This window comes from Bos indicus x Bos taurus, chromosome 5, assembly GCF_003369695.1.
Source record: "Bos indicus x Bos taurus breed Angus x Brahman F1 hybrid chromosome 5, Bos_hybrid_MaternalHap_v2.0, whole genome shotgun sequence".
In the NCBI taxonomy this organism is placed as follows: domain Eukaryota; kingdom Metazoa; phylum Chordata; class Mammalia; order Artiodactyla; family Bovidae; genus Bos; species Bos indicus x Bos taurus.
The window spans coordinates 50,281,441-50,307,081 of NC_040080.1; the positions used below are offsets into that span (position 1 = coordinate 50,281,441).

Sequence of the window (25,641 nt, forward strand, 5' to 3'; positions counted from 1 at the left end):
AGCGATAAAGAATCTGCCTGCAATGCAGGAGACCCGGGTTTGATCCCTGGGTCGGGAAGATCCCCTGGAGAAGGGAATGACAACTTACTCCAGTATTCTTGCCTGGAGAATTCCATATGGACAGAAGAGCCTGGTGGGTTATAGTCGGACACAATTGCAAAGAGTCGGACACGACTCCACGACTAACATACCCACACCCAGATACTTCTAATATCTGTTAAAAAGAATTGTCTTTAATAAGATTGGGTAGTTTGACTGAGTATGATGTCAGATGTAGGCCAATTCTGATCCCTATTACCTTGTGTTTGTTTCAATTGACAATTCTGTTTTTCTCTAAATATTTATTTCCCTGCCTCTGCTGGAGCACTAGGGCTATCCCTTTGGAAATGTTTTTTCTCACCCTGGCAAGCCTGGAGGCACCAGCAGCAGGAAGGAAAGGTCAGGGATGAGCAGAAGGTCAAACCATTCCCCTCCCCCGCCCCCATTTCAGGTTTCCAACCCCCATCAACTGGCCACTCATGGGGTGGAGTTGAGGGGAAGGAGTTCTGAAGTAAATGAGAGACTGCAGTTTTAACTGGAGCACTGGGCTGGACTTTAGTGTCTACAAGAGCATCTACATTATTGAAAAGAGGCTTGTTTTTTCAGTCAATAACCAAAAAGCTATTCAACCTGCCACAAAACCATCAGGGGTTCAGGAAGGCAGTTTGGCCAGAACACAGTTGAGGAACAAAGCAAAGCCATTTTCTATTTGTACATTTGGCCTGTTCCACACTCTTTACACTTGTGGAAACTCATCTGGGTGTCTCTGAGAATAAGAGTGCAACACGAGGTGTGCAGAGACCTGGTCAAAACCCTCCAGCACGAGGCCAGAGCCACAGGGTGAATCCTCAGGCAAGGAGCGAGAGTGATGGGCAGTGGGAGGTCAGCTGGAGAGCACCGCCCTGCAGCCAGTGGAGGGGGACCCACAGGAGGTGCCCGTAAACACACTGCTGGACACCCACCCAGGCACATGGATGGGGATCCAAGCAGAGCACACTGATAGCTGGGAGGAGCCTTTGGAGAGCACCGACTGGGCAAAATGACTCCAGCTGTTTTCCTCTAGCCACCCTCCCCCACTGACCCCTCCTCTAACCCTGGAGGAGTCAGAATAGGAAAGAAAAAAACTCCCCCTCCCCTTTCACAGAGCAAATTCTGAGGCATAGAGAGAGGGAGACTCTTACTTCCATGGAAGTCAGGTGAAAGTTTTAAATTGGAGAGAACCCAGGTGGGCACTAATGGTAAAGAACCCACCTGCCAATGCAGGAGAAGAGACTTGGGTTCGATCCCTGGGTTGGGAAGATCCCCTGGAGGAGGGCATGGCAACCCACTCCAGTATTCTTGCCTGGAGAATCCCATGGACAGAGGAGCCTGGAGGCTACTGTCCATGGGGTCGCCAAGAGTCAGGCATGACTGAGTGACCAAGCACACATGCATGGGCTTTTTCATAGCAGAGAATGAGTTTTAATAATCCATCCAGGACTGATATGATGGCTGATAATGGCCTGATGCCATGGTTGGATGCGGGATTTCCCTGCGAGGTTGTCAGAGGGCAGAATAGGAAGGACGGACACTGGTACCTCAACAAGTTTATCCTTACTTGGCAAGTGGGCTAATGGAAAGTGGGTACAGTGCCAATTTCATATGGTGACCATATGGGTTAAAAAAATTCCCATATGTCGAATGATTCATAGTGTTCTTGGTGAATAGCAATAATATAAATCATTCAGTCTTCAAATGTCTGAAGACCTACTATGTGCCAGGCACTATTCCAGGGGGTTAGGCATGCATGGTGAACAAAAAAGTCCTCATGGAGCTTCCATTCTAAAGAAAGAGACAGACAAAACACAAGCAACTTTTATATATATATATACACACACATCAGTTATATGTAATTACATATTGCATACAATATATATATTGTATACAATACAGGTGGCACTAATGATAAAGAATCTGCCTGCCAATTCAGGAAATGCAAGAGATGTGGGTTTGATCTCTGGGTTGTGAAGATCCCGTGGAGTAGGAAATGGCACTCAACTCCAATATTCTTGCCTAGAGAATTCCATGGTCAGAGGAACCTGGGGCTACAGTCCATGCAGTCACAAGGAGTTGTACCTGACTGAGTGCACACGCAGTATAATACAGTACAGATAACTATAGTACAGTACAGATAACTATATATACTAGTAACATCATACATATATAAGATAGTTCAGACAGTGATAAGGAAAAAATAGAGCACAATAAAACAGAGGAGACAGAGTGGAATGGAGCCAATTCTAGATAGTGATTTCTTCCCTTGGTAGAGAATTTTAGTTTTAAAACATGTTCTCATAGCACAGTCTCATTTTATCCACACAGTAATTTGGTGAGGGATGCTTCCAAGGAAAGGTAAGGAGACGGGAGCTCAGAAAAGTTAAGTGTCTCCAAGTTGGGTGACCTTTCACGACCCTAGTTAATAGCGCAAGCAAGCACAAGACCAGTTCAGCTAGCAGCCTCAGCATTCTCGGTAATTCCTAAATTAGTTCCAGGACCCAAAGTCAATACAACATTACTGGAAGCCAGTGCTTTTGGAGCTTGGCCACAGTGTTGGAGAAAGAATTTCTATTTCGGATCTCACTTGCAGCAGAGCAATTGCTGCCATCCACTTTATCGAGAACAGTATCTCAGCCAGGTGACTTTGGGAAAGCTTCACTACCAATGCCTGTTTCATTTCAGCCCATTTACAAGTCAGATGGGAAGATGACTACCAGTTTAATTTTTCTCTAAAACCTAAGCCGAAATAGTGAACTTTGCTTGTTCTGAGCTAAAAGTTCAGAGATGAATCATACGTTCGGACAGAACTGCTCAAAGGGAGACTGTCCACGATTCCCCTCCAAGGTTTTTCAGAACAACTAGTCCCTTTCTCTCTAGGAGATGGCAGCTGCAGCTTGCTCGGAGCCTTCAGGAAGGGCAAATGTGTCTGGGATTTCAATTCAACAAACTTAATGCGAAAACCTTCAGTAGGCACCTTCTGTCCTCTGTGGCTGGGAGGACAGCCCTCCTTTCCAGTGCACTTGAAATCGATGGCAAGGCAGCTGCAGAGAGCATTTTTCATTTATGCGTTTAATTCCATTAGAGTATGTCCCTGCTTTTGGGACTGAAGATAAGATGGCATTTGGATGCTTTTTTAAATGACTATTCTGAAAGCAGCTGGCACTGTAATTCTTAGAGAGGAAACTTACTATTTGGAAAAATACTTTGAAAAGCCATTTGGAATAAATGAGACCTGTGGGTATAGATGTCAGCAGGAACCAAGGATTGGAGAGCAGAGGAAAATTGGTGGAGGTCATCCCAAGAAAGAAGGAGAGAGTGAAGGGAACAGAAGGAGCTCTAGGAGGAAGGATGCAGCAGCAGAGAGGGCTGGGATCAGCTTTGGGGAACTGGCAGAAGGAGGACCAGGGAGCATTCTGAGATGGGGACATCTGTTCCATGGGACAATGTTTGGGGTGTAAACCACCACTGCAAACTTCAGTCTGTTAGGATCACAGATGCCTTCTGTGGACTGCTTTGTGCAAAGCAAAGAAGACCCTGAGTGCCATCCCTAGCTCGTGATGGTGCAGAATAGGGCTGTCCAACAGAACTTGCTGTGCAGATGGGAATGTTCTATTGGCACTGTCCAATATGGTAGCCTACAGTTACATGTAGCTACTGTGTATCTGAGGAACTGAATTTTAATTTTAAGTTAAACAACTGTATGTGGCCAGTGGCTACTATACTGAACAGCACAGGTATAGAGAGAGGTGGTATATATAGAGGGAGGAGTCCCAAGTCAAGGTGACCCTAAAGAATGCTCTAGGTAGAAAACTACCGCACAATTGCACTCATCTCACATGCTAGTAAAGTAATACTCAAAATTCTCCAAGTCAGGCTTCAGCAATACATGAACTACGAACTTCCAGATGTTCAAGCTGGTTTTAGAAAAGGCAGAGGAACCGGAGATCAAATTGCTAACATCTGCTGGATCATAGATAAAGCAAGAGAGTTCCAGAAAAACATCTACTTCTGCTTTATTGACTATGCCAAAGCCTTTGACTATGTGGATCACAATAAACTGTGGAAAATTCTTCAAGAGATAGGAATACCAGACCACCTGACCTACCTCTTGAGAAACCTGTATGCAGGTCAGGAAGCAACAGTTAGAACTGGATATGGAACAACAGACTGGTTGCAAATAGGAAAAGGAGTACATGAAGGCTGTATATAATCACCCTGCTTATTTAACTTATATGCAGAGTACATCATGAGAAATGCTGGACTGGAAGAAGCACAAGCTGGAATCAAGATGGCTGGGAGAAATATCAATAGCCTCAGATATGCAGAAGACACCACCCTTATGGCAGAAAGTGAAGAAGAACTAAAGAGCCTCTTGATAAAAGTGAAAGAGGAGAGTGAAAAAGTTGGCTTTAAGCTCAACATTCAGAAAATGAAGATCATGGCGTCTGGTCCCATCACTTCATGGCAAACAGTGGCTGACTTTATTTTTCTGGGCTCCAAAATCACTGCAGATGGTGATCGCAGCCATGAAATTAAAAGATGCTTGCTCCTTGGAAGGAAAGTTATGACCAACCTAGACGGCAGATTAAAAAGCAGAGACATTACTTTGCCAACAAAGGTCCGTCTCATCAAGGCTATGGTTTTTCCAATAGTCACGTATGGATGTGAGAGTTGGACTATAAAGAAAGCTGAGCGCCGAAGAATTGATGATTTTGAACTATGGTGTTGGAGAAGACTCTTGAGAGTCCCTTGGACTCCTCCCTTTGAGGAGATCCAACCAGTCCATCCTAAAGGAAATCAGTCCTGAATATTCTTTGGAAGGACTGATGCTGAAGCTGAAACTCCAATACTTTGACCACCTGATGGGAAGAACTGAACTTATTTGAAAAAGACCCTGATGCTGAGAAAGACTGAGGGCAGGAGGAGAAGGGGACAACAGAGGATGAGATGGTTGGATGGCATTACCAACTCAATGGAGATGAGTTTGAGTAAACTTGGGAGTTGGTGATGGACAGGGAGGCCTGGTGTGCTGGAGTCCATGGGGTCGTAAAGAGTCAGACACAACTGAGTGACTGAACTGAACTGAACTGAAGGATGCAAACACCCTAGGACTTGTTGAAATCCTGGGGGCAGATTTAAGACTTGGAATGCTAGGTGGAGGGGGTCTAGGAGGTGCTAGGAGGAAGGGGTCAGAGATAAATTGATTTTACCTAGATCACAAGATCAAGGAAACCCTGAGCTGACAACAGATTTGAGAGAAAAAGGAATAGAAGGTCCTTACACAGGCAAATTGGAGTTTCTAGAAATGGTGACTTTTTTTGGTTTGTTTTTGTTTCAAAGCCTAAGCTAACCAATGGCTATTTGTATCTGTGCACAAGCATCTCATGGAGAATTCATAAGAACAACAGTTGTAATGCACATGGTAGGTGTTACTAAGTATCTGAGCAACCAGATGACTGATAGCATGGTAGGCCGTATCAGCCACCGCCATTCTCTCCTGTGTATCTTGCAACATCCCTGGGAAGAATGCAGGAGTTAATTCCCTTTTCAGAGCTGACAGGACTGAGGCTCAGAAAAGTTATGTGGTAAGTCCAGGAGAGCTGGGATTCTTGGTCATTTGGTTCACCCAACCTGTCTTCCTATCTGAGAGGCTTTATCTGGACTCTCCATCACAGTCACTCAGGGTGCATGTGAATACGAGAGAATGTTGCAGGACCACAGAACAGGAATGCTCTCCATCTGGATTCTTCCTTCTCCCACTGCTGAGGGCTCACAGTCCCCCTCCCTAGTCTGCGAGCCTTTCCACAGGGGGACCCAGACCAGGTTCCCTTTAAGTCCCACTGCCTGCCATAATGCTTCCCACACAGCGTGTCTCAGTCAATACTGCCCAAATGAATAAATGAACCGGCAAAAGTTGTTTGACTTTTTTTTTTAAGTTCTTTTCACTTTGGAGAACCAGCATTAACCCATCACACAAACATTTTTCCCTCCCTAAATCACCACCGAGCATCTTCACATTTTTTGAGTGAAGCCAGTTCTCAGCCACTTGGTTTCAAACTCTCTGGTGTGGTTGCTTCAGGCCTAACATGCTCTGCTGTTTTTTTCTTGCTCATGATATATCTGTTGGGGATCTGATAAGGAAATTTCTGAAACTTAAACATCTTCCTGTTGTTTCAGTCCACTACACTCCCACTCAGAACACTGGTAAGGAATAATGGTGCCGGACAAGACTGCCTGTTTTTTTTTGTTGGCAGATGCAGGAAAAAAAAAATTATATGTGGTAAAAAAAAAAAGAAGCTAATAAAAGGAGAAAGAGTTTAGACATATTGACTCAAATTGAGTGCTTTCAGGATTTAAAATATCTAGGTTTTTATCTATCAAATAAACACATGATGTATCTTTTTTTTTCCGTTGGAATACAATTGCTTTACAATGTTGTGCTAGTTTCTGCTGTACAATGAAGTCAATCTTAAAGTTCCAGCTGCCTGCCTTGTGCTGCTGAATATGAATGTTCAGTGGTAAGGACTTTCTGTAGAGATAACTACAGAAAACGTGTGGAATGTATTTTCATCAAAAGTGGATAGAGAACAGTCAGGTCTGCAGTGCTAGGACAGATTGTACTGCCTCCAGCTGAGGACTCCCGGACTTCCACGCTGATGATGCAAGCCCTCTTCACCGTTTCTCCAAGTCTCTCACGTTGCTAACCCAAGTCTGTCCCACTGACATCCACATAACATACTTTCCAGTTCAAGAACTACCTCTCAGAGAAAAGAAGTTACTGTTCGCAAATTGAGTACTGAGGAAATTCAAGGTAGACGTTCACTTTTATTTTACAACATGTCTGAATTGTTTGAAGTTTTTGATCTTTGGTATTACTCTGTTTTGGCATTAGGTTTGGTACTACTTTGTTAACAATTGTTTGACATTTTAATGGCAAAGTAACCAAAGTATTTACTTTGGTAACCTAAAAAAAACTTGAATTATTTAAAACATGGTTAAGAACTACACATCCATTACTGAGAAGGGGAAGAAAAGGAATAAGCTAGGTGAGGTTGGACTCACCTTCCCAAAGCTGGCAGCATTAACAGGCTGGGTGTCATTCTTCTCACAAAAATCCAGGTAATGCATGTAGAGGGCGCTGCGGGGGATGCACACTCCTTCTGCAATCTCGTAGTTCTCCTCCAGCCTGGGGAAATAAAAGCGTGATGAGAGAACCCAAGCAAGAAGGACCTGTTCTTTCTAGTCCTTCTCCAGAGCTGGGCAGGCCTTAGAAATAACTCTTCTACTACAGATGGGAAAACTGAGACCCAGGAAGACAAAGCAATATGCCTAAGGTCGGGCACGGAGTTGGCAGGATCAGACTCCTGGCCCCTTTGGGTACTACCTCAGGTCACTTTTCCAATGCAAATTCTTAATCCCGTTCCTCTTTGGGGTCATTGACCTGACTGCATTCTGGGTGAATCAGGTTCCCCACAACTCCAAGCAATGATACAGAATATTGCAGGTGCCCCCCTTTACCCAAGCTACCCACTGTGTAGCCGTCTCTAATAGGTGTCAAAATCTTGGAGCTTCTTGGCTAATGAGAGCAACAAAGTGAGACAGCCAGGGAAAACAAACACCCCATGACAGGCTGGGAAGCTCGAGGGGCTCTGACCTGCTCACTGAGAGAGGTTTTATGACCACGGCAGGGGGCTAAACTGCTCATTTTCTTTCGGCTCACCTTCCCTGCTGTACTGAGATTATATCATATGATTCCAGAGCCATTACCTTCTTAATAACTATAGGCTAGGGGTTCAGGGTACCACACTGTGGGCAGATTCTTTACTGTCTGAGCCATCAAGGGAAGCCCAGAGAATTTCCACTTCGGTTCAAATTCCAGCTTTGGCACTTGCTGGCTTGGTGACCTTGGGCAAGTTATTTAACCTCAGCCCTCAGTTTCTTTCTGGAGGTATCAACTATAACTGCCAGACTGTTGCATCTGATTGTTGATCAGATGTAATGTGTGACACAAACCAGCATGGGGCTTGGCATGTGGTGAGCACTTAGTAGGTGTTGGACTTCATTATCATCCACTCTCCCTCTCCAAAAAACATTTTTGAATACTCAGATGTTCAGAATTTGTGCTAGATACTGGGGACATAAGAGTAAACTAGACAGTTTTTTTTCCCCTCTTTAACCCAAACACCAAAACTCAGACATCCAATCACCAAGTTCCCCCTCATTAAGTCAGCCATGAAGAAAACAGAAGACAACAGCACGTTGGTGTTCACTGTGAATGTCAGGAGCAACCAGCACCAAATTAAACAGGCTGTGAAGGCTTCAGCAACAAGTTTATGGTTGCTGGCGGGAAGGATGAGGGATAGGGATAGTTAGGGATCTGGGGATGGACATGTACACCCTGCTATATTTAAAATGGATAAACAAGGACCTAGCACAGGAAACTTTTCTCAGTGTTATGTGGCAGCCTGGATGGGAGGGGAGTTTGGAGTTCAGTCCAGTCCTAAATCATGTCCAACTCTGCAATCCCATGGACTGCAGGATGCCAGGTTTCCCTGTCCATCACCAATTCCTAGAGCTTGCTTAAACTCATGTCCATTGAGTCGGTGATGCCATCCAACCATCTCATCCTCTGTCACTCCCTTCTCCTCTGCCTTCAATCTTGCCCAGCATCAAGGTCTTTTCCAATGAGTCTGTTCTTCACATCAGGTGGCCAAAGGATTGGAGTTTCAGCTTCAGCATCACTCCTTCCAATGAATATTCAGGACTGATTTCCTTTAGGATGGACTGGTTGGATCTCCTCCAAGGGAGGAGTCCAAGGGATTCTCAAGAGTCTTCTCCAACACCACAGTTCAAAAGCATCAATTCTTCAGCACTCAGCTTTCTTTATGGTCCAAATCTCACATCCATACATGACTACTGAAAAAACCATAGCTTTGTAGCTTTGACTATATGGACCTTTGTTGGCAAAATAATGTCTCTGATTTTAATATGCTGTCTAGGTTGGTCATAGCTTTTCTTCCAAGGAGCAAGCGTCTTTTAATTTCATGGCTGCAATCACCATCTGCAGTGATTTTGGAGCCTAAGAAAATAAAGTCTCTCACTGTTTCCATTGTTTCCCATCTATTTGCCATGAAATGATGGGACTGGATACCATGATCTTTGTTTTTTGAATGTTGAATTTTTAGCCAGCTTTTTCACTCTCCTCTATCACTTCCATCAAGAGGCTATTTAGTCCCTCTTTGCTTTCTGCCATAAGGATGGTGTCATCTGCGTATCTGAGGTTATAGATATTTCTCCCTGAAATCTTGGCTCCAGCTTGTGCTTCATCCAGCCTGGCATTTCACATGATGTACTCTGCATATAAGTTAAATAAGCAACGTGACAATATACAGCCTTGATGTACTCCTTTTTCCAATTTGGAACCAGTCTGTTGTCCCATGCCTGGTTCTAACTGTTCCTTCTTGACTTGCTTCTTGCCTTGCATACAGATTTCTCAGGAGGCAGGTAGGTAAGGTGGTCTGGTATTCCCATCTCTTAAAGAATTTTCCACAGTTTGTTGTGATCCACACAGTCAAAGGCTTTGGTGTAGTCAATAAAGCAGAAATAGATGTTTTTCTGAAACTCTCTTGCTTTTTCTATGATCTAACAGATGTTGGCAATTTGATCTCTGGTTCCTCTGCCTTTTCTAAATCCAACTTGAACATCTGGATGTTCTTGGTTCATGTACTGTTGAAGCCTCACTTGGAGAATTTTGAGCATTATTTTGCTAGCGTGTGAGATGAGTGCAATTGTGTGGTAGTTTGAACATTCGTTGGCATTGCCTTTCTTTGGGAGGAGAATGGATACAAAGTATATGTGTGGCTGAGTCCCTTCACTTTCACTGGAAACTATCACAACATTGTTTGTTAATTTGTCGTTCCCCAATGGGGCTTCCCTGGTGGCTTAGAAGGTGAAGAATCTGCCTGCAATGCGGGACACCCAGGTTCAATCCCTGGATCAGAAAGATACCCTGGAGAAGGGAATGGGAACCCACTCTAGTATTTTTTCTTGCCTGGAGAATTCCATGGACAGAGGAGCCTGAAGGGCTACAGTCCATGGGGTTGCAGAGAGTCAGATACCGATGAGTGACTAACACTTTCACTTTTCAGTACAAAATAAAAAGTTAGAAAAAAAAAACAACAGCCTATGAAGAAGCTCTATGACATTTATGTGGCTGAGGTCACACCTTGATCAGACCTGATGGAGAGGAAAAGGCATACATTTGACCAGCTCCTGACTATGATACTTTGGATATTGAAAACAAAATTGGGATCATCTAAACTGAGTCCAGTTGGCTAAGTCTAAATATAAAAGTTTTCACTATTGAAATAAAAAAAGAAGAATGTAAACATCCAAAAGAAACAGCCTCCTTTGTCATGGACACATTGGAAGGTTAAACCTCTTTTTCAACAAAACTGCTGGGGCATATGACAGTTTGGGGACTTCTCTTTGAGCCCTGCTGCCACCAGACCATGAGGCACACACTGTTCAATAAACTCACCAACAGAAAATATTTCTCCTTTGATGGTGAATTGAATTTTAGGAAATAATCCCAAGTCATTTGGAACCAAGCTTAAGGGCTTAAGTAACTGGAATACCCTTTTCTCCCAGTGATTTTTTCTAGGGGGTCAGAAATAAGGCATGATGCTAAAGCAATGAAACAAATGTCCTCGAGTGGCTTCTAACTTTCTCCGAGGGCACTTGCCAAAGAAGTGGTTCAGCGCTGTCGTAACTGAAGAGGAATGAGGACACGGCCTCCCAAGGTGCCCACTTGAAAGGGCAGTGGTCCTTTGGCTCATTGCAACATGTGGCTGAGAGAAAGTCAGCTCAATCATTTCATATTCCAAGTGCGCGGATGACGCAGACAGCCAAACAACCCAAGGGACGCTCAGAAGAGTGAAGACGCCTGTGCTGACCGACCGGTCCCAGGTCATCTCACCCACTCCCCCTTCTTCCGGGAAGGGGAATGCTGAGTAACGCCTGACAGTTTTTAGAAGTGTTCCAGGAAATAGTTGATGCAATCCCTTCTAGGCAACCTAATTCCTTGAGGCTAGGGTGGTGTCTGATTCACTTCTGCGTTTTTAAAGTCCAGCAGACTTCTGGGTACACAGCAGGTGCTCAGTAAATGTTTGCTGGATAGATTGTTTCAGTCATACATTCCTTCAGCAAGTATTTATTGATCTCTTATCACCCACCAGGTGCTGGGGATGCCGTGGTACACAGAATCGTCCTTGTTTGTGCTTGGAGAGCTGATGAATGGTGGACAGTGGATAAAGGGGCTTCTGAGATGGCTCTACTGATAAAGAACCCGCCTGCCAATGTGAAGACGTAAGAGATGTGGGCTTGATCCCTGGGTTGGGAAAATCCCCTGGAGGAGGGCATGGCTAACCACTCCAGTATCCATGCCTGGAGAATCCCCATGGACAGAGGAGCCTGCTGGGCTAGAGTCCATGGATCACCAAGAGTCGGACATGACTGAAGTGACTTAACACAGCACATAGCGTAGACAGATAAAGATACAGGTCATCTTCAACTCAACAAATATATTTGAGTGCCAGGCAGTGTTCTAGACTTTAAGGAATCAGTGGTGACCAAAACAAAGGCCCTGTCCTGAAACGGCTTACATTCTGTGTGTCCCCAGCATCATGAATCAGAACTCAAAGGGTGTTACCCTGTGGAAAAATGGTTTCACTTAGAGATTAGGTTTTACTTAGAGATTAGATTAGGCTCTATCCTGAGCCTTGGGGCTGGTGTGAATGGGGGTCAGCCTTTTAATGGACCCCTAAATGCCATTCACAGTATCGTCTCCCTAGAAAAGTGAAGTTCAAAGGTCCAAACAACCAGCTTATGCACAAACTCGTGGGGATCATCTGAAAAATGCAGCTTTCACAAAGTGGGGTCTCACAAACATTCTTTGTTTGGCCTGAACAGTGTTGGCCCAACTTTTAAAATTCAGGACATTTCACATAAGAAGCTGGATTTCTGGCTTCTTTTGAAAAGGCTGAGATCTGGCAGCTTTCGGCCCATATTCCCGCATGACAACAATTGGCCAGAGTTACATGCACCCTGGGGTTGGCCAGAGTCCTCCCTCCTCACTATTTTTCTTACACTCAATCTATTTTCTGTTCCCTGTCTGCCTCCTGTAGGCTCCTGTGTTGACATAAGACACAATCTATGCCCTAGTTTACTTTGCCGTTTATTTGAGGGAGAATAACACACAGAAATAAGAATATTGAAGCACAACAAATTCCCAACCACAGGTACAGAGGAAGGTGGGAAAACAGAGAAATTACCGTGAAGATGGGAACAGATGACTGTGGTTCCATCTTTGTAACAACAACAAAAACAGTATCATCTGTTGAGCTCTTATTAGGTGCCAGGCACTGGGTATGGATTATCTCTCAATAACCATATGATGGAAGTGCTATGCCCATGTTTTAGATGAGGAAACTGAGGCTCAGAGGATGAAATTATTTGCCTATGGTCATGCAGCTAGTAACTGGGAGAGTTTTTCACACTCTGAGCCACTGTGGTATTCTGCCAAGGTAGATGGAGGGGATTCCAGGCAAGGAGAACAGCAAGGATAAGAGACCAATGTGGCACAAGCTTTGGATGATGGAGACACTGGTCTGAGTGGAGAATGGGGTGTGTAAAGCAGTATCTACAACGAGAGAACTGTGGGAGCACGGAGAATTCTTGAATGCCACACAGGAGAATATGGCTTGACATAAGAGTTAGCAACCTCCAGAGTTGAAGAGTTACTATGAGAATGGTTTTGCTTCAAGAGAAAATCCCTCTGCCATCAGGCCCTCTGGGAGTACTCAGGACCTTGGACTTTGGGCAAGGAAGTATACCAGGGCAGATGATACCAGTAGCAGCTGCATGGTGAAGTGAAAGTAGCTCAGTTGTGTCCAACTCTTTGCAACCCCATGGACTATACAGTCCATGGAATTCTCCAGGCCAGAATACTGGAATGAGTAGCCTTTCCCTTCTCCAGGGGACCTTCCCAACCCAGGAATCGAACCGGGGTCTCCTGCATTGCAGGCGGATTCTTTACCAACTGAGCTGTCAGGGTGAATTGGATCAAGTGCAAGAGCACAGCCAGCCGTGGGCGGGGTATGCTGTCAGTAAGAGGCGACCAGCTCTACTGTGGAGCTGTGCTGGTGAACCCTCAGTGGTTGCTCACAGATGCCCACAACCAAAAGCAGTACCCGGATGTAGACCAGCCACTTTGAGGATAAAAAGCCACAGGACAAAGACTGGGGTGCAAGAAGCAAGAGGAAGCCTGCATCCTTGGTGACTTGCTTAAGTACCTGCTCCAAGCATGGACCTCCAACAGCTGGGCATGAAATAGAGAAAATAAAACCTCAAGTGTCAGGGCTTCCCTCATAGTCCTGTGGTTAAGAATCCACCTTGCAATGCAAAGGATACCAGATTGATCCCAGGTCCAGGAAAATCCACTTGCCACAGGGCAAATGTGCACCACAACTAATGAGCCTATTCTCTGGAGCCCTTGAACTGCAACCACTGAGCCCACGGGCGGCCACTATTGAAGCCCACATGCCCTAGAGCCCGTGCTCTGCAACATGAGAAGCCACTGAAATGATAAGCCCTCACGCAGCAACTACAGAATATCCCTCACTTGCCACAACTAAAGAAAGCCCATGAGTGGCAACAAAGACCCAGCACAGCCAAAAATAAAATAAATATTTAAAAAAATAAGTTACTATGATAGTGTTATTTTCAGAAGGCAATGGAGTGGTACCGAGAGAACTGGAAAAAAAAATATTCAGAGCCAGGAATACCCAGGTGTTTCTAGGATGCTGTAGGAATAATAATAATGTTATCAAATACAATGGAATACTACTCAGCCATAAAAAAGAATGACATAATGCCATTTGCAGCAACATGGATGGACCTAGAGATGATCATATTATACTAAGTAAAGTAAGTCAGAAAAAGACTAATACCATATCACTTATGTGGAATCTAAAATACGATATGGATGAACTTATTCACAAAGCAGAAACAGACTCACAGGCATAGAAAACAATTTTATGGTTACCTAGGGGAAATGGGGTGGGGGAGGGATACATTAGGAGTTTGGGATTAGCAGATACCAACTATTATATATAAAACAGATAAACAACAAGGTCTTACTGTATACTACAGGGAACTGTATTCAATATCCTATAATCAACAATAATAAAAAAGAATATGAAAACAAATATATATGTTTAACTGAATTACTTTGCTGTATACCAGAAATTAACACAATATTGCAAATCAACTATACTTAAATTTAAAATGTAATCAACAACAGTAACTAGCATTAACTGAAAATTTAGTATGTTGTATTTGCCAGCAATAGATTGAGTATAAAAGAATGTTAAAAAAAAAAAAAGACAACAACCCAATCAGGTCTCATAATTTTCATCTTAGACTATTGAGATTTCCATTAAGGGATTTCCTTAGAAAACTTTACTTCAACTCTTTTGGCCACTGTGTTGTGGGACATTTTCCAGTCTAATGCATACACAAGAACAACCTGGGCAGTTGGAACCTTGCCCATAACCAGTGCATAACCAGAGACCCAGAACAGGGAAATACCACTTTTTGCTTATCTTTGCTAATGATTTCCTAAAATTAATTTTGGCGAGAAAAATCCATAGACACATTCAACAAACATGCACTTCAAACCATTTGGAATTCATCTTACAAAAAGCATATGATCTTTAAAACTACAGGAAGCTTAACTTTTCAAAGCATGGGAGTGCCATGATGGAATTTATTCTCTGGAAAACTCACCTAGTACCTGTTGGACAAGGGGGACTAATGAAGCCTGGCACATAGTGGCTGACACTAGTACCTGTCAAATGAATGAATGAACAAACAAGATCAGGTTGGAGTGACTTTAATACTTGGGGCAGGAAATGATGGAGTGTGGACTGAAGGAGTGGCTGAAGGGGCACATAGGGTGTGGGTCTCATGCCAGATGTGAGAAGAGTGGGAGCACCCTGGGAAGCCCTCAAGTTTAACTGGGCTGAATGGGTGGAAGGGGGTTCCATCCCCATGATTAATAAATGACAACAAGGCAAGTTATGGGGGTGGGGGTGGGGGTGGTGAGAAGGATAATGCTTCCAAATGTAGTGCTCAAGGGCATAGGCTCCCAGGTAAATTTCTGCTCCCCCACTCACTGGTTACTTTACTTAACCCCCTGTGCTAAGTCGCTTCAGTCGTGTCCGACTCTGCGATCCTATGGACTGTACCAGGTTTCTCCGTCTATGGGATTCTCCAGGCAAGAATACTGGAGTGGACTGCCATTCCCTTTTCCAGGGGATCTTCCCAACCCAGGGATCAAACCCTTGTTTCCTGCGTCTCCTGCATTGCAAGGGGATTCTTTACCTCTGAGCCACCAGGGAAGACCTAAGCCCCTGTGCCTCAGTTTCTATTTGTTGTTTATGTGGCTTGTTTGCTCACTAAGTCTGGTGACTCATGGAATCAGGATTAAATATGAGATCAAGTTTAAAATACACGTCATTAACTGAAACCATAGCTACGACAAGCAGTTTGAATCATATGGGTGTCAGTCATGGTTCACACAGGCTAAGCTAACAAAGCAGCCACCTGCCAAAGACCACAGCCTTCTAAAATAACCACATTCTTATCCACGTTTCATTTCTCTTACTGGAGCTTCTTCGCCTCAAGGTATCTAGGTGGTTTATGACTATGAAGCATTTTAATAAGCTCTAGGAGCAAAGAGATGTAATTGGCGTTAATGGCGACTTTGATGCTTGATGAGTTTCTACAGGAATAGCATCATGACACCGTTCCCCAAACTTCCTCGCAAACTGCAGAAGGTCCGTGCGTGTACTGAAGTTGCTAATTGGAATGCCAGCTTCCCTGCCCAAGGCATGGCAGAAAGAAAGGCAGTTAATTATATCTCTTCATATCTGATGAAATTTCCCCTTTTCCTCCCCACTTCTACAGAACATCATTAGTCTGGCATGGTGAACAATACTCCATTATACCTGGATTTTTTTTTTTCTTTAATGATCACAAAAACATTCTACTTCTTCCATTTTCTGATCTTCTATTTAACAACTTGATCATATTTGAATTGAGCCTATCCTATTATGGAGGGATAATGACCTCAATCCACTCGCCAACACAAATCATTATCTGCAGTATACATTGTCAAAAGGCCTCCTCACTAAGTTTCAGCACACAGCATCTGGGGGCACATGCTGGAAGCTTCATATTAGCGCTTTACAATGAAGAGCAGATGTCTCAGCTTGTAGCATAATTTCTCCCTCTGCTCTCATTTTAAACCTATTTTTCTTGTATATGCACATGGGCATTCAGTCCAGCCTCCGCTTCTCAAGTCCTTGTAGATGTGTCTGGGACAGAAACTTTTTTCTTTTATTTTACCAAAAGTAAAGACAACAGGATGACAGAGGATGACATGGTTAGATGGCATCACCCCCTCATTGGACACGAGTTTAAGCAAACTCTGGGAGATAGCAGAGGACAGGGAAGCCTGGTGTCCTGCAGTAAATGGGGTGACAAAGAGTTGGACACAATAACTGAACAATAAAAAGATGCCAGGATTCTTTTATTTTTAAATTGCTAAACATCATAATTTATTACTGAGGTTATCAGAGAGATCTGAGACTGTAAAATATGTGGGAAAAATAAACTAGTTAAGCACTCAGAGCCAGACAATAGTCTAATCCCTTCAGTGGCTCCTCTCTATCTCTCATACAAGTCCAAACTCCTTGCCTTGACACCCACAGCTCCTTCTTTCTGACCCTAACTACTTCTGCATCTCCAGCTTCTCTGGCCTCACTCCCCTACATAGACACTTCTCTCCAGACTCCTGGACTGTCTGCCACTCCTCAAACACACCTGCCACATTCCACCCTACTATACACGTTCTCTGGCCTTCCCACTACCGGAGGGGACTCCCTCTTTTGAGCCTCACTCTTCAATGCTCAGCTGAAATTTCTCTTCCATGAAGCCATGTTTAATTCCCACACAGCCCCATCTGCTAAACACTAATTTCTTCCTTGACAAATTCACATATTCATTCATTTGATAATAAGTAGAGTGCTGAGTTATATCTGTAGAAAGCATCTTACTTGAGATGTGTCCTCTGCTCCCAAAGCTCTCACTGCCTCCTAGGGATTTCCAGAGCTCTTCCCATCTTTTCATGGCTCTAACAGCTTCACTGAGAGAAAGCAGTGTTACATCAGGGATCACTGAGCTTGGAATCCTCCTCCATCACTGACAAGCACTACTGTCTCAGGTATGTTACCTGAACTCTCGGACTCTCACTTCCTTCATCTGTGAAAATGAAGGGAATGGTATCCAATACTCATCTCCCAAGGCTGCTGTGAGGGTAAAACAAGAATCCATGCACAACCTTCAGCCCTCCAGCTGGTATATGCCAATCACTCAATGGAGGGTAACTATCAGTATGGAGGGTAACTGTGTTATTGTGGAGTATTCAGGTAATGCTTCACATCTTGGACTGAAATTTCTTTGAAGACTGGGACCAAAGCACATTTCTATTTAGTCAGTGTAGTTCCTAGCACTGTGCCCTGAACATGGTCAGTAACACAGCAGATAGAAGGAAGAGGAAGGGAGTGGGGATGGGGGGAAGAAAAGCAAGCTTTTGCACAGATCCAAAAAACAAAAAACTTAAAAAAATTTTTTTAACGTGGACTAATTTTAAAGTCTTTAATGGGTTTGTTACAACATTGTTTCTGTTTTATGTTTATTTTTTTGGCTCTGAGGCATGTGGGATCATAGGTCCCTGACCAAGGATCAAACCCACACCCCTGCAAATGCAGGTTTGATTCCTGGTCAGGGGCCTAAGATCCCACATGCCTCACAGCCAGGGAAAGTTCCTCAAAAAACTTTTTACAAAAACTTCAACACCTGGGTGGTCAAGGGGAAACCTGTTTACATTAACAGATTTGATTTATATATATTTTCAAGGGCCTACTCTGTACCAGAGATGCTCATGCTTGCTGTTGCTATTCCCTCAAGATGGGTAACATTATCCCCAGGATGTAAAGGAAGAGATGGAAGGCTAAAGTGACCTGCCCCAAATCACAAGGCTGGGGAAAAAGCCTGCCTTGGAGTATGAACTCAGGGGTGACCCTTATAAAGCTCTCACTCTGTGCTAGGGACTGATATCCATCTGCTCAGTGAGTCAGTGTTTATCTATTGAGCATCTACTATGTGCCAGGCACTGGAGAATACAGCAGTCAACAAGGAGACACAAACCCGTCCTCTGCTTTTAGGAAGCTGACAGTTTATCAGAAGGTAGATGGGAACCCAGGAAGGACGATCAGTTCAGTTCAGTTGCTCACTAGTGTCCGACTCTTTGTGACCCCATGAACTGCAGCACGCCAGGCCTCCCTGTCCATCACCAACTCCCAGAGTTCACCCAAACTCATGTCCATTGAGTCGGTGATGTCATACAACCATCTCACCCTCTGTCGTCCCCTTCTCCTCTTGTCCTCAATCTTTCCCAGCATCAGGGTCTTTTCAAATGAGTCAGCTTTTCGCATGAGGTGGCCAAAGTACTGGAGTTTCAGCTTCAACATCAGTCCTTCCAATGAACACCCAGGACTGATCTCCTTTAGGATGGACTGGTTGGATCTCCTCCAAGGGAGGAGTCCAAGGGATTCTCAAGAGTCTTCTCCAACACCACAGTTCAAAAGCATCAATTCTTCAGGGCTCAGCTTTCTTTATAGTCCAACTCTCACATCCATACATGACTACTGGAAAAACCATAGCCTTGACTAGACAGACCTTTGTTGACAAAGTAATGTCTCTACTTTTTAATTTGCTGTCTAGGTTGGTCATAACTTTCCTTCCAAGGAGTAAGCGTCTTTTAATTTTATGGCTGCAGTCACCACCTGTGATGATTTTGGAGCCCTCAGAAATAGTCAGTCACTGTTTCTACTATTTCCCCATCTATTTCCCCATCTATTTGAAGTGATGGGACCGGATGCCATGATCTTAGTTTTATGAATGTTGAGCTTAAAGCCAACTTTTTCACTCTCATCTTTCACTTTCATCAAGAGGCTCTTTAGTTCTTCTTCACTTTCTGCCATAAGGGTGGTGTCATCTGCATATCTGAGGTTATTGATATTTCTCCCAGCCATCTTGATTCCAGCTTGTGCTTCTTCCAGCCCAGCATTTCTCATGATGTACTCTGCATAGAAGTTAAATAAGCAGGGTGATGATATACAGCCTTGATGTACTCCTTTTCCCTATTTGGAACCAGTCTGCTGTTCCACGTCCAGTTCTAACTTTTGCTTCCTGACCTGCATACAGGTTTCTCATGAGGCAGGTCAGGTGGTCTGGTATTCTCATCTTTTTCAGAATTTTCCACAGTTTATTGTGATCCACACAGTCAAAGGCTTTGGCATAGTCAATAAAGCAGAAATAGATGTTTTTCTGGAACTCTCTTGCTTTTTCGATGATCCAGTGTATGTTAGCAATTTGATCTCTGGTCTCTCTGCCTTTTCTAAAACCAGCTTGAACATCTGGAAGTTTATGGTTCACGTATTGCTGAAGCCTGACTTGGAGAATTTTGAGTATTACTTTACTAGCGTGTGAGATGAGTGCAATTGTGCAGTAGTTTGAGCATTCTTTGGCATTGCCTTTCTTTGGGATTGGAATGAAAACTGACCTTTTCCAGTCCTGTGGCCACTGCTGAGTTTTCCAAATTTGCTGGCATATTGAGTGCAGCACTTTCACAGCATCATCGTTCAGGATTTGGAATAGCTCAACTGGAATTCCATCACCTCCACTAGCTTTGTTCGTAGTGATGCTTTTTAAGGCCCACTTGACTTCACATTCCAGGATGTCTGGCTCTAGATCACACCATTGTGATTATCTGGGTCATGAAGATCTTTTTTGTACAGTTCTTCTGTGTATTCTTGCCACCTCTTATTAATATCTTCTGCTTCTGTTAGGTCCATACCATTTCTGTCCTTTATTGTGCCCATCTTTGCATGAAATGTTCCCTTGGTATCTCTAATTTTCTTGAAGAGATCTCTAATCTTTCCCATTCTGTTGTTTTCCTCTATTCATTTGCATTGATCGCTGAGGAAGGAGCTTCCCTTGTGGCTCAGCTGGTAAAGAATCTGCCTGCAATGCCAGAGACCTGAGTATAATCCCTGAGTTTGAAGATCCTCTGGAGAAGGGAAAGGGTACCCACTCCAGTATTCTGACCTGGAGAATTCCATGGACTATGTTGCACTGGGTCACAAAGATTTGGAAGGACGATCACCAGATGATAAATAAGTTCAAAATGGTGGCTCACGTGGGCTCTGGGTAGGCTTGAGTCAGATTCCCCAAAAGCCCAAAACAAACAAACAAAAACCCCACCAAATCTATTTTATTGAACAAACAATTAAATTCAAGATTTGCTGTTGGGTAGACAAACATGGGCTTCCCTGGTGCCTCAGATGGTAAAGAATTTGCCTGCAATGCAGGAGACTGAGTTTGATCCCTGGGTTGGGAAGATCCCCTGGAGAAGGAAATGGCAACTCATTCCAGTATTCTTGCCTAGAAAAATCCCATGAACAGAAGAGCCTAATGGGCTCCAGTCCACGGGGTTGCAAAGAGTCAGACATGACTGAATGACTAACACTTACACTGTCTTCAGACAAACATGAGTTCAGGTGGGTCCCTGATATTTCTCCCAGGACCTCGGCTGGCCCCGGCTCCCCTTGGTTGAGGGTCTTCTTAGGCGTTAGGCATTTCCCCCACTTGGGTAGAGTGAGACTGGGAACCTCTGCCTTGTTTTCCTCCTCTTCAAAGAGGGGTAACAGTTCGGCCTCCTCTACAAGTATTCATGGGATCCAAGGATCTCGGTTGGTGACATCAGCTGGGGTAAGCCTGGCACACCACGGGTGTTGGCTCAACCTGTTTAGTTTGGTCAGTGCTCAGCCATGGACTGAATCAGGGATTTATTTCTGACATTGTAACGACTCAAGTGGACCGGAATCTGGAGTAATCTAATCCAAATCTCGTTTCTCTCCTACAAGCTACTGAATTGGTATTCCGGAAAGGCCTGGCATTAGCCATGGTCTGGCATCAAAATCGCTCTGTTCATTTTTTGATTAATCAAGTCTTTTTTTTTTTTTTTTAACAGAAACTAGGCAGTGTAATAGGAGAGTGTCGCAAGTTTGGTCTTGTTGCTAACCCATCTGTTGGGACCTAGGCTAGGGGTTGGCAGTCAGAGTGCTAGTGGCCCCGACTGGCAGCAGAGAAGATTTCAGCACCATCCTCTACCATAAACCACCCCTTTCAATCTTCCCTTTCCATCTAGTCCCTGTCTACTCAATTCCACGTCACCATTACGAATAGGACTGCAGAGAACATCATAGGTGCTCCCTTGCACACCTGGGGAAGTGTCTCTCCGTGTCAGTATCCAGGCGTGGATGCATATATTAACATGTTTTTAATTCACGGGATTGCAAAATTGCCCACTCAAAAGGCTTTACCATTTTATACCTTCACCCACAGCATAAAATATTTTCTAGAAGTAAGAACCTGGCTCTGCAACGTAGCATCTCATTCTCTGAGACATTTACACCCTTCATGTTGTCCTGTTTATCTTTCTCCCTCTCTAGGTGAAGGTTTCTAGCAGGACTAAGTCACATGGGCTAGATGCCGCCATTATCTATCACTTTTGGTTACATTCACAGCTAAGAATGTTTAGCCTCTCTCTCTGGAAGGAGGTGGTCTAACTTATATGATGGAAGCAAATAAGGTTGTGCTTCGTTGTTGTTCAGTCGCTTAGTTGTGTCCGACTCTTTGTGACCCCATGGACTGCTGCACACCAGGCTTTACTAACCTTCACTGTCTCCCAGAGCTTGCTCAAACACATGTCCATTGAGTCGGTGATGCCATCCAACCATCTCATCCTCTGACGTCCCCTTCTCCTCCCGCCCTCAATCTTTCCCAGCATCAGGGACTTTTCCAATGAATCAGCTCTTTGCATCAGGTGGCCAAAGTATTGGAACAGTACCCAGTCTGATTTTCTACCTCTGGCCTCTGAGGACATTTTAAAGAGAAACACCAAATTTATCTTGTTTCATATTGATTTTAAGATGTGGAAAGCCTAGCAATCATTCAAGCCTAATTATTATTTTTCAAAAGAAAGGAAAATGTCTCCCATGTAAGTGACAGGTCTTCCATTCCCCTCGTTGGGGAAGGGCCTTCCTTTCCCTGGAAACTGCAGATGGGAAAGTGTCTCCACTCTGACGGCACAGAGAAGCTCCGAGTGACACTGGCCACAGGAGAGGTGTGTGAGAGGGAGGAGGACATGTGCTGGCCGCAAGCCGGCCAGGACAGTGCAACGGGCTGCTTCCCTGGCCGAAATCCTCCTTGTGAATAGAGGTTATTGTGTGGCCAGGATTCCAGCAGGGCTCATCATCCCCAGTGGGTTGGGCTTGACTAACCTCATGACCGAGGATGCTGGAAAGTGTTTGGCGGAAGGCATTTGACAATATTTGCCTGTTTTCTGCTGGGGGCTGCCTCCAGATCATGTGACTCTGCTTATTTTTGGCAGCTTGGCTGCTGTATTATTTGTTCTTAGAACGGGGATGGTCTCTGGGGCCATGGGGAGGGGGCTGGCAGCCAGGCTGGGGAAGGCAAAAGAAGCAGATGGCTCCTAACCCAATCCCAGAAACAAGCCAAGCATCCTGGGAGAGCTGGGCACTGTCAGGCCAGCAGCTACCACCTGGGTGGTGAGGCCAGGGTCCCTTCCTGAGCCTGCCCAGTACCCCTAGAGAAAGGGGACAACATGAAGGATGAAGATACCTCAAAGGATGAGATGCCCTGTCGTGGAGCAACATTCTTTTTTTAAAGCATTTTGTACTGAGGCTGTATATAAAATGGTAAGGCTGTTACAGCGGGCAATTTTGCAATCCTGTTAACATTTTCTGTGCATCCAGCACTTCCACTGCCTGATACCCATGCAGAAGAAATACTTCACCAGGTGTGTGAGGGGACGTATGAAGATGTTCTTTGGGGCTCTGCATGTAATGATGAAGATGAGATCTGGACACAGCTAAATGCATGTCAAGAGGGAAATGTCAGGACTTCACTGGTGGCCCAGTGGTTAAGACTGCAGTGGGTGTCTGTTTGATCCCTGGTCAGGGAACTAAGATCCCACATGCCCCAGGGCAATTAAGCCTGAGCTGCAACAGAAGAATCTGTGGGAAGAAACTGCTTGCCTCAACTAAGACCCCATGCAGCCAAATAAATAATTTTTTTTAAATAAAGAGGGAAATGGTGAAAGGAATTCTGCCTCGGTCTTACATGAAATACTGCACAGTGATTAAAATGAGGTTGTTCTTTGTGGACTAATCTGGCTATAGCTTGAGGATATGTGGAAGAAAAGCAAGCTGAGGAAGAAAGCAACTGTGCATCAAGACAGTGTGACAGGTTGTGGAACTAACTATATTTTTGTTGTTATATATCTTCATTCTTTTATAAAGGAGAAAATACTAAATAAAACACACAGTTCAGAAACTTCTATCAGTACATGTGTGTTAGTTGCTCAGTCATGTCAGACTCTTTGTGACTGCATGGACTGTAGCCCACCAGGCTCCTCTGTCCGTGGGATTTCCCAGGCAAAAATACTGGAGTGGGTTGCCATACTCTCCTCCAGGGGATCTTCCTGACCCTGGGGATTGAACCCGGATCTCCTGCATTGGAGGCAGATTCTTTATCATCTGAACCGCCAGGAAAGTCCATCCTATCAGTACATATGCATGTAAATGCATAGGTAAGGGACAGTACACACACACACACACATATACACACACGTGTATGCATGTATGCACAAACATCCACACACATGCATATTTCTCACTGGTAACAGCGTTGCTTTGGAGGACAAGGGAAGGAACTACATGAAGAAAGGACTTTAACCTTATCTGTAATGTTTTTGTTTTTCAATAAGGAAATACATTTTGTGTAAAGAATTTAAAATTCAAATGTAAATGAGTATTTGTTGAATTTATTTGCATCCTGCCCTCTTCTAAAAACCTAACAAAATAAGAAAAATGAGAAGAAAATTAGACAAAGGAAAGAGGTGGAAAAGTATAGAAACACCAGATTTAGCTCTGGACTTCTTGGCAGCCAGAGCAGAAAGGGGACATAGTATAAATTATGCCATTTTCCCTTGTAAATGGAGGGTGTCTTCAGTTCCTTCTGAGAGACAAAGTTTTATACTGAAACTCTAGTCTAAAATAATATACTCATGTGGAACTCGATGTAAGAGGTCACACATCCTCCACCATGGTTTTGAGCATGACTGTCCCATCACTTCATGGCAAATAGGTGGGGAAACAATGCAAACAGTGACAGACCTTAGTTTCTTGGGCTCCAAACTCACTGTGGATGGTGACTGCAGCCATGAAATTAAAAAACACTTGCTCCTTGGAAGAAAAGCTATGAGCAACCTAGACAGCATATTAAAAAGCAGAGACATCACTTTGCTGACAAACGTCCAAATAGTCAAAGCTATTGTTTTTCCAGTAGTCATGTACAGATGTGAGAGTTGGACCATAAAGAAGGCTGAGTGCTGAAGAATTGATGCTTTTGAACTGTGTTATTGGAAAAGACTCTTGAGAGTCCCTTGAATAGCAAGGAGATCAAACCAGTCAATCCTAAAGGAATCAATCCTGAATATTCATTGGCATGACTGATGCTGAAGCTGAAACTCCAGTAGTTTGGCCACCTGATGTGAAGAGCCAACTCATTGGAGAAGACCCTGATGCTGGGAAAGACTGAAGGCAGGAGGAGAAGGCGACGACAGAGGATAAGATGGTTGGATGGCATCACCGACTCGATGGACATGAGTTTGAGCAAGCTCTGGGAGATGGTGAAGGACAGGAAAGCCTGGCGTGCTGCAGTCCATGGGATCGCAAAGAGTTGGACACAACTTAGCCACTGAACAACAGCTGTCCCTAAGTTTAGAGAAATGTCCTTGCTTATTCTTCCCTGCTGTTTACAGCCTCCCTGCCTCCTTATCCCGTCTCATCAGTGTCACTGTCTTCCGTACTGGCTAAGCTCCCATAACACAGACCACTTTCTGCAGCTCCCTGAACAAGCTCCGCCTACTCCACCCTGGAGAGAGTGAATAGGCAGTGGTGCATCGGCGCATGCCGAGGTTACCTTTCAGGACTGAGACGTCCTTCCCCACTGTCGAGAGATTGACTGCTGAGGCTGAAGCTTTCCTGGGGAGTCGTCCTCAGCAGGACTGGAAGGGAACTGCCTCGCCCAAATTTAGCCCTGTTCCTGGGGGCTGCCTGCCTGCTGTGATGAGTGAGGTGCAGGAATAAAGGCCCAGATCCATCGCCTCAGTTAGTCTCTGAAGGGCTTATCTCTGATGGGCCACCCCAGCTCAGAACTCCCTGTGGGATCACCAAAGCCATTGCCGTAGCCCCCTTGCAGGCCGATAACCCTCCTTACACCCTTGTGGTA

At 44.4% G+C, this 25,641-nt stretch overlaps 1 protein-coding gene across 2 annotated transcripts in view; it reads right to left on the bottom strand.

Moving 5' to 3' along the window:
* The window catches only part of RFX4 (regulatory factor X4), a 172,319-nt gene that overhangs the window by 98,088 nt on the left and 48,590 nt on the right, over positions 1 to 25,641 (bottom strand). For both annotated transcript variants that reach the window (XM_027541886.1, XM_027541887.1), the window contains exon 4: positions 7,138 to 7,261. In XM_027541886.1, the coding sequence (XP_027397687.1) occupies positions 7,138 to 7,261 (124 nt within the window). The remainder of the gene's footprint in view (positions 1 to 7,137; positions 7,262 to 25,641) is intronic.